This window comes from Magnolia sinica, chromosome 19 (assembly GCF_029962835.1).
Source record: "Magnolia sinica isolate HGM2019 chromosome 19, MsV1, whole genome shotgun sequence".
In the NCBI taxonomy this organism is placed as follows: Eukaryota; Viridiplantae; Streptophyta; class Magnoliopsida; order Magnoliales; family Magnoliaceae; genus Magnolia; species Magnolia sinica.
Genome location: NC_080591.1, coordinates 37,689,354 through 37,699,682, shown reverse-complemented (window position 1 = coordinate 37,699,682; position 10,329 = coordinate 37,689,354). Strand labels below are relative to the sequence as shown.

Sequence of the window (10,329 nt, the reverse complement as noted above, 5' to 3'; positions counted from 1 at the left end):
TCAAGTGGGCCACATTACAAGAAACAGTGTTCAATGAGCGTAGACCATTAAAAAAATTTTGGGGGCCATAAAAGTTTTGGATCAAGCTGGTATTTGTTTTTTTCCTTTATCTGGTCCTGTATGACCCAATCAACATATTGGATGTCAAATAAGCAGTACAGTGGGCCTAAGGAGGATTTTAATGGTGGATATCCAATACTATTGTTTTCCTGTGGTGTAGTCCACCTGAGATTTATATTCATCTCATTTTTTTGTTTTAAACACTAAAATGATCTGTAAAAGTGTATGAACGGAATAGATGAAATACATACATCATGGTGGGCCCACAGAGCACCGACCATCAGCCACCGGGCTGGTGGCAGGGAGAGTAGCCAATCCGTTTCCGCTGCCACCAGCCAATGGCTGATGGTCGGTGCTCTGTGAGCCCCACCCATGATGTATGTGTTTCATCCATGCCGTCCATATATTTTTATAGATCATTTTATGGTACGAGGACAAAAATGAGATATATCCCAATCTCAAGTAAACCACGTTAAAGGAAAGCGTTGAATGAACGTCGATCATTAAAGACTTTTTGGGGGCCATAAAAGTTTTGGATCAATCTGATATTTGTTTTTTCCCTTCATCTGGGTCTGTATGACCTAATAAATATATATATTGGATGTCAAATAAACAGTATAGTGGGCCTTGGGAGGATTTTAATGGTGGATATCCAATTACTATTGTTTTCCTGTAATGTGATCAACCTGAGATTTATATCCATACCTTTCATCCATTTTTTAAGATCATTTTAAAGCAGTAGAAAAAAAATGAATCATATACAAAGGTCAAATGGACCATTTTTTGGCTATGGTCCATCCTAGGTGGAACCCGCAATATGTATGATCTCAGTTGTTGTTCATATATATGCCACGTGCACGGTGTATGAGCTGTCAAATGGGTCGAGCCGCTGATTGTTCGTGGTGGGCCCAGCCTGATGGATGGCCTAGATCTCACAGGCGTGTAACATTACTCATCTTGTGATCTGAGCGTACACGACATTGGTGGAAGTTTGCCTTTTGGGATCATCATAACCACCCAATAGGAAATGGAAGGAAATGAACGGCTCTATCTTTGACCTTTTAGAAAGTGGTAGATAAAAGGGGTCACCTAATCCCCCGTCGGATGTATGTTTTCATTTTGAAGCAAGAACGAGTGCACGTCTGGTGCTATTTTAATAGTGAGAAATGCTGAGGGAATTCGCATCAGGAGAGACAGCAAAGGTAACTCGACATCCATTGGCAATGTGGCACACGCCTGAAGGATCCAAGCCGTTCATGAAGTGGGGATACTGTGGAACATGGCCACTTATCAGGTGGGCCGTATATGGACGACGGGATAATGATTTTCACCATTAAAAAATTCGTAGGGCCCACTATAACGTTTATTTTCCATCCAATCTGTTAATAAGGTCAAAAATACATGGATGACGAGGAAAAACAAATTTCATATTGATCCGAAACTTTCGTGAACCCCAAAAGGGTTTCAATGGTAGACATTCAATTCCCCCACTTTTTTTTGCAGTGTGGTCCCCTTGACCTTTAGATCTGTCTTATTTTTTGGCTCAAGCCTTAAGACTAGCTCGTCAAATGGATGGACGGTTTGGATATAACTCATACCTCATGATGGGACCCACAAAACTTGCTGACGTTAATACATTCAAATGATCTCAAAACCGTCCAATCCGCTTCCCTTTTGGACAGTCAAAAATTGAAAGGCTTTTGATAGGACACGTGCCTACCGTACCACAGCTACCTCACATGACCCTTGAATTCCGTATTAAATAACGATCCAAACCGTTCATAATATAGATCCTATGCTACAGAAGCCATCCTATGAACTATTTGATAATTTTGAACAAAGATCAATTTAGAAAAGTAAAAAGTAATGTTTGAGTGACTCCTATTCAAATCCAAAAGTCAAAAGTCAGGATTACCAATGAAGCAAGATTGCAAGGTCACTCATATTCAAATCCAAAAGTCAAAAGTCAGGATTACCAATGAAGCAAGATTGCAAGGTCATAATAGCTTCTATAAGTCAGTAATAAGAAAGTGCTCGGATAAAATGGAAATGGTATTTGTCGTGACTCTAGACAAGGATCTATATATACGCCTGAGAAGAGCTCATGGCCAGCTTAGGTTTATACATCCAACATAGAGAGAGAGAGAGAGAGAGAGAGAGAGAGAGAGAGAGAGAAGAGATGGAGTTTGAGTTGTTGATCTTGCAATGTGTACTGATACTGTGCATGTGGGCCATGATCATGCAGCGGCAAAATCGACGGAGGGAAGTGCTTGGGCAGCTTCCGCCAGGCCCGAGAGGGTGGCCCGTGGTGGGGAACATCTTCCAGTTGGGCTGGGCTCCTCACCGTTCGTTCGCTCGCATGGCTCGTGAACATGGCCCGATCATGACCATTCGGCTTGGGTTGATGAGGACGGTTGTGATTTCATCAGACGAGGCGGCACGTGACATGTTCAAGAACCATGATACAGTGCTGGCTGGCCGGAAAGTCTATGAAGTCATGAAGGGTAGCTCTGGCAATGAAGGTTCGTTGATCACAGCCCAATATGGACCACATTGGCGAATGCTGAGGCGACTCTGTACATCGGAGTTCTTCACCATAAGCCGTCTTGATGCCATGCGTGACGTGCGTGCGAGGTGTGTGAACCGCATGGTGCAGTACGTAGAAGAGGCCAGTACACATAAGGAAAATGTGGTCGATGTGGGACGGTTTTTCTTCTTGATGTCTTTCAATCTCATTGGGAATCTCATGTTCTCGAGGGATCTCTTGCATCCAAACTCAAAGATGGGGGCAGAGTTCTTTCACCATGCAGGTAGGATTATGGAGCTAGCCGGGAAGCCGAATGTAGCTGATTTCTTGCCATTGCTTAGGTGGGTAGATCCTCAAGGAATAAGGAGGAAGATGGATTTCCATGTCGGAAGGGTATTCGATATGGCGGGTAGGATCATCAAAGCACGGCTAGAGGCTGAGGGGGGAAAGGACTTTTTGGATGCGTTGTTGGAATTCGAAGGCGATGGAGACGAGGAGCCCACAAAATTGTCGCCGAGGACTATCAATGTCATCGTCCTGGTAAGATCATCGACATGTTATAGAATTGCAAGATAAGCTGCCACACGCACTAAGATTTTATTGGTTTCTATTATCAGTGGGTCATGTACATTGCATCCTTGTTTTCAAGTTGGTTCCGCTTGTTTTCAAGTAATCCCTGCCCACATGCGGAGATTATTGATGATTAAACCCGTCGGTCTTGTTGATGCTATACATAAATAAGCCATGGTCCAATGGTCATGTTTCAAAGATGATCCTAACAATTTATCATAGGAGTTGGATCGATGCGAGCCATTGAAAATTTTAATTATTTTGTGTTCCACATTGATCCACACAGAGTGTGTGTGTGTGTAGGGAAAAGGTTATATGCGGTCGAGCTCATGGGAACTTCCAATGAGGTCGAGCTATGCTGGCCCCACCGTGATGCGTGTTGACCATCAACACCATGCATTTGATGGGTCCACTTTAAATTATGGGATATCGTAAAAATCAGACGTATGCATAACTCAGGTGAGCCATACCATCTAAAATCATGTGAAGACATGCCTAAAACATATAAAAGCACTTGGTGGGGCCCACCTAAAATTTGGATGCATTTGAAACTTGGTCAAACCCCTCATCCAAGTGTAACACACATAATGGATGGGCTAGACTAGTGAAGCACATCTCGGTGGGTCCAATAAATTATTATGAATGTTTTAATGGAGGGTAACCCCTCTCAACTTTTGTATGTGGTGTGGCCCACACAAGTCACGGATTGACTTGATTTTTAAGCCCTAGGCCCACCATGGAATGGGACATCTGACTGGTGGGGTAGATTTTCTCGACACGCATCACAGTGGGCCCGCACGGCTCAACCTCATGGGAAGTTCCCATGGGCTCCACCACATAGAACCTTATATATATATATATATATATATATAGGGAAAAGGTACTATGCGCTCGACCTCATGATAAACTCCCATGAGGTCAAGTGGGTCCCACCGTGATGCGTGTCGACCATCAACACTGTGCATTTGATGGGTCCCCTTTAAATTATGGGATATGCCAAAAATCAGCCATATACGGAACTCAGGCGGGCCATACCATCTAAAATCACGTGAAGACACCGTTAAAACATATAAAAGCACTTGGTGGGGCCCACCTGAAATTTGCATGAGTCCTAAACTTGGTCTGAACCCTCATCCAAGTGGGACACACATAATGGATGGGCTGGATTTGCAAATTAAACCACATCTCGGTGGGCCCAAAAAATGGTTATGAATGTTTTAATGGTGCATGGCCCCTTTCCACTTCTGTATGTGGTGTGGCCCACACAAGTCACGGATTGACTTGATTTTTGAGACCTAAGCCCATGATGGAATGGTGCATCTAACTAATGGGGTAAATGTTCGAAACGCATCACGGTGGGGCCCACACAGGTCGACCTCATGGGACGGACTCGTGAGGTCGAGCACATAGTACCTTTTCCCATATATATATATATATATATATATATATATATATATATAGGGATGTACACGAGTCGAGCTAAGTTGAAAAACTCGCTCGACTTGGCTCGACTCAGCTCGGATTGACTCAGCTTGAAAGGCCGACTCAAGGCGAGTTAAGCTTGTTTACTAAAGCTCGAGTTGAGTTCAAGCCAAGTTCGACCATGGTGTCTTTCAACTCGACTCGACTCGAAGCTCAAGCTCGACTCGGCTCGAGTAATATATTTTAATAATATATATGATATATATTATATTAATATTATATATATATATATAAAATATTTAAGTTTAAAAAAAGAAGTTAAAACTTAAAAGTTTTTACTAAAAAAACCCTACCCAACCCTGCCCTCCCCATTCCCTCTTTTTCTTTCCCTTACCCCTCTAAGGTAAACTCGACTCGACTCGAACCACTAGCTCAACTCGAACTCGACTCGAAAGCTTTGGCAAACAAGCCAAGCTTCAATGTTGAGCTCGAGGGTAAGCTCGAGCTCGATCTCAAACTCGAGTATAGCATGGACGAGTCAAGCCAAGCTTGGCCCACCTCGACTCGACTCGGCTCGATGTACAGCCCTATATATATATATATATATATATATATATATATATGGAAATGGTACTATAAGGTCGACCTCATTGGAACTTCCCATGAGCTCGAGTTGTGTGGGCCACACTGTGATGTGTGTCGAAAATCAACACCGTGCATTTGATAGATCCCTTTAGGTTAGGGGATATCCCGAAAATCTGCCGTATATGGAACTCAGGTAGGCCATTCCATCTAAAAAATGTGAAGATATGCCTAAAATATATAAAAGTACTTGGTCGGGCCAATCTGAGTTTTGGATGCTGCTGGAACTTGGTTTACCCCTCATCCAAGTGGGACACACATAATGGATGGACTAAATTTGCGAACCACATCTTGGTGAGCCCAATAAATGATTATGAATGTTTTAATGGGAGGATAACCCATCTCAACTGTTGTATGTGGTGTGGCCCACCCAAGTCATGGATTGACTTGATTTTTAAGCCCAAGGCCCACTGACTAATGGGGTAGATTTTTGACACACATCACGGTGTGGCCCACACAGCTGACCTCATGGAAGTTCCCATGAGGTCGACCTTACAGTACCATTTCCCATATACACAGTAATTGAGAATGTAACGGGCTGCATTTTTCCATTCATCAAGTTAACTAATTTGTGTAATTTCCCTCCAATAATGGTTTCATCAGGAGATGTTCATCGCGGGTACTGACACTACAACCAGCACCTTGGAGTGGGCCATGGCAGAGCTTCTTCAAAACCCGAAGGTCATGATCAAGGTCCAAGCCGAGCTACGTCAAGTCGTGGGTCCAAACCGAAAGCTAGAAGAGCAGCACATGGCTGAGCTCCCGTACTTAAAGGCAGTGATTAAGGAGACTCTAAGGCTCCACCCTCCTCTACCTTTCCTAGTCCCCCACAGGGCCATGAACTCATGCAAAATGCAAGGCTACTATATACCGGAAGACACTCAAGTGCTTGTTAACGTATGGGCCATAGGAAGGGACCCCAAGACATGGGTCGAACCCACGGAATTCAGGCCAGAGAGGTTCATGGAATTGAGCCATGTGGACTACAGGGGGCGCCATTTCGACTTCATACCATTTGGGTCCGGTCGACGCGTGTGCCCGGCAGTCCCACTCGCCTCGCGCCTGCTCCCTCTGGCTCTGGGGTCTCTCTTCCACTCCTTCAACTGGACCCTGGCCGACGATCTTAAGCCCGAAGACATAGACATGAGCGAACGGATGGGGATTACGCTAAAGAAAGCTGTGCCATTGAGAGCCATAGCCACACCCTACAAGGGATGGGCGACCGACGGCTCAGATTAGAGAAGCGCCATGTACATAGAATGATTTTTTTGTTTCTTGTACAAGCTCATCCCCAAGTTGACGATATTCCTATGGTATTGAGAAGAATTTCTGTTATAGAGATTTCTTATTCCATTATTGGAAGAAAATGGAATGAAAAAGACGAACAAATATCGGTCCCATGGGGTTTACGGACCATTCGGATTAGATGCCCATGATGTGTGTGCAAAGGTGCGCACATGCGAAGGCGAGCATGCCTCGTGTGTGTGTGTATATATCCGAATGCTCAGCTGCTGATCACAACCTCAAGTGTAGGGTCACGATGTAATAATAATCTTGGTGAGACCAAGGTCAAATCTATTGGGACTAATCTCGTAAGTTTATGAAAATAGATAGAACTAGAACTAGAAGAAGATGTAAATTTAAATATGAATAATTGGAAATAGTTTGTGAACTTGTGAATTTAAAGGTGGGAACTAGGGTGCCAAGGATCCACTTGTAGTAATTGAGATGCTACCTTACTTGATTCAAGAGATCCAACTGGAATTAGAGTCCAATCTTATCCAGTAGGAGAAAGAGATGATCAAATCTCTGAACTTCTCATTGATCCAGCCCCAATGGAAGAGAATTATGGAAATTGGAAGGGATTTCGTCACCCAACCATGCTCTAGGGACAATGGCAAACAATAGGATTTACCAATCCAACAATCTCAAAGTGATTACGTATGATTTGAAGTTAAGGGAGCGATTACGATCACGGGAGTGATCAAGGGCCTCATGAGCAATTATGGACTGATTTATAATCACAAGAGTATTTATGTTCCAAAAGTATGAGGTCCTTGGTTAACCTGATCCTTAGATTCCTTCTAGCTGTTACGTGATCAATCTCATGGATTTTTTAATCTTATGACGGATAGGATCCATCGTAAATTTGTGATGGATCTGAATCCATCGCAAATCCATCACGAATTTTTGATGGTTCACATTCGTTGTTTAATTTTGGAGGCATGGCAAATAGCGACGGACCAAAAGCGTCAATAATTTGACTTTGCGACGGACATGTTCCGTCGTAAATTCACAATTTTAACAATGTCTGAAGTGATTACTGATCGATTGGATGTCGTAGGAGTGATTTTATTCCCATTAGAGGTCCAAAAAATAATTACGGGCGCATCGGAGTTCCTTAGATTGATTAAATGTCCCAAGAGGTCTCAAGAGTGATTACGAATTGATTAGAAGTCAATAGAGCGATTATGGTCATGGGAGTGTTTAAGGCGATTTTATTCCCATTAGAGGTCCAAAAAATAATTACGGGTGCATCGGAGTTCCTTAGATTGATTAAAGGTCCCAAGAGGTCTCAAGAGTGATTACGAATTGATTAGAAGTCAATAGAGCGATTATGGTCATGGGAGTGATTAAGGGCCTCAGGAGCGATTATGGGCCAATTTATAATCACAAGAGTGTTTACGTTCTAGAAGTAGGAGGTCCTTGGTTAGCCTGATCCTAGGAGTCCTAGCCGTTACATGATCAATCTCACGTATTTTTTATTTTTATGACGGATAGGATCCGTTGTAAATTTGTGACAGATTTGAATCCGTCGAAGATCCATCGTAAATTTTTAATGGTTCACATCCATTGTTTAATTTTTGCGGTGGGGCAAATAGCGATACACTAAAACTATCGTTAATTTGATTTTGCGACGAACTTGTTCCGTTGAAAATTCACAATTTTAACATATTGTCTGAAGCAATTACTGATCAATTAGAAGTCGTAAGAGCGATTATATTCCCATTAGAGGTCCAAAGAGCAATTACGGGCACATTGGAGTTCCTTAGAATGGAAAAAGGTCCCAAGAGGTCTAAAGAGAGATTATGGATTGATCAGAAGTCAAGGGAGCGATTACGGTAACAGGAGTAATTAAGGGCCTCAGGAGCAATTACGGACTGATTTATAGTCACTAGAGCATTTATGTTCCAAAATTAGGAGGTCTTTGGTTGGCCTGATCCTTGGATTACTTCTAGCCGTTACGTGATCAATCTCACAAATTTTTTATTTTATGACGGATAAGATCTATCACAAATCCATCGTCAATTTTTTACGGTTTACATCCGTCATTTAATTTTTTATGCTGTGGAAAATAGCGACGAAACAAAATTGTCGTTAATTTGATTTTGCGACGGACATGATCTATCGCAAATTCACAATTTTGGCATATTGTCTGAAGCAATTACCGATCGATTGGAGGTCGTAAGAGCGATTATATTCCCATTAGAGGTCCAAAGAGCAATTACGGGCGCATCGGAGTTCCTTAGATTGCTTAAAGGTCCCAAGAGGTCTAAAGAGCGATTAAGAATTAATTAGAAGTCAAGGGAGCGATTATGGTCATGGGAGCGATCAAGGGCCTCAGGAGCGATTATGGAGTGATTTATAGTCACAAGAGCGTTTACATTCCAGAAGTACGAGGTCCTTGGGTGGCCTAATCCTCGGAGTCCTAGCCGTTACATGATCAATCTCTTGGATATTTTATTTATATAACGGATAGGATCCGTCATAAACTTGTGACGAATGTGAATCTGTCATAGATCCATCGCTAATTTTCGACGGTTCACATCAATCATTTAATTTTAGCGGTGTGGCAAATAGCAACGGACCGAAATCATCGTTAATTTGATTTTGCGACGGACTTATTCCGTCACAAATTCACAATTTTAGCATATTGTCATAAGCGATTACTGATCAATTGGAGGTCGTAAGAGCAATTATATTCCCATTAGAGGTCCAAAGAGCAATTACGGGCGCATCGGAGTTCCTTAAATTGATAAAAGGTCCGAATAGGTCTAAAGAGAGATTATGGAATGATTAGAAGTCAAGGGAGCAATTACGGTCACGGGAGCGATTAAAGGCCTTAGGAGCGATTACAGACTGATTTACAGTCAGAAGAGCATTTACGTTCCAGCAGTAGGAAGTCCTTGGTTAGCCTGATCCTCGGAGTCCTAACCGTTACGTGATCAATCTCACGAATTTTTTATTTTTGTGATGGATAGGATCTGTCGTAAATTTGTGACAGACCTGAATCCATCACAGATCCATCGCAAATTTTTGATGGTTCACATCCGTTATTTAATTTTTTATGTTGTGGAAAATAGTGACGAAACAAAACCATCGTTAATTATATTTTGTGACGGACATGTTCCGTCGTAAATTCACAATTTTGGCATAGTCTGAAGCGATTACCGATCGATTGGAGGTCGTAGGAACGATTCTATTCCCATTAGAGGTCTTAAGAGCAATCACAGGTGTATCAAAGTTCCTTAAATTGATTAAAGGTCCCAAGAGGTCTAAAGAGCGATTAAAAATTGATTAGAAGTCAAGGGAGCAATTACGGCCATGGGAGCGATTAAGGGCCTGAGGAGCGATTACGGGTCGATTTATAGTCACAAGAGCGTTTACGTTCCAGAAGTAGGTCCTTTATTGGCCAGATCTTTGGAGTCCTAACCGTTACGTGATCAATCTCATGGATTTTTTATTTTTATGACGAATAGGATCCATCATAAATTTGTGATGGATCTGAATCCCTCGCAGATCCATCGCAAATTTTTGACGATTCACATCCGTCGTTTAATTTTTTGTGGCGTGGCAAATAGAGACGGAACAAAACCGTTGTTAATTTGATTTTGCGATAGACTATTCCGTCATAAATTCATAATTTTGGCATATTGTCTGAAGCGATTACTGATCAATTGGAGGTCGAAGGAGCAATGAAATCCCATTAGAGGTCTAAAGAGCAATTACGGGCCCATTGGAGTTCCTTAGATTGATTAAAGGTCCCAAGAGGTCTAAAGAGCTATTATGGATTGATTAGAAGTCAAGGGATCGATTACAGTCACAGG

The 10,329-nt window shown here is 42.4% G+C and overlaps 1 protein-coding gene across 1 annotated transcript; it reads left to right on the top strand.

The window, feature by feature from the left end:
* The first annotated feature begins 2,239 nt into the window (after window positions 1–2,239).
* LOC131234592 (cytochrome P450 76A1) lies at window positions 2,240–6,460 on the top strand. Its single transcript, XM_058231524.1, has 2 exons — window positions 2,240–3,127; window positions 5,825–6,460. The coding sequence occupies exons 1-2, from the start codon at window positions 2,240–2,242 to the stop codon at window positions 6,458–6,460; spliced, it is 1,524 nt and encodes a 507-aa protein (XP_058087507.1).
* Window positions 6,461–10,329: the final 3,869 nt, after the last annotated feature.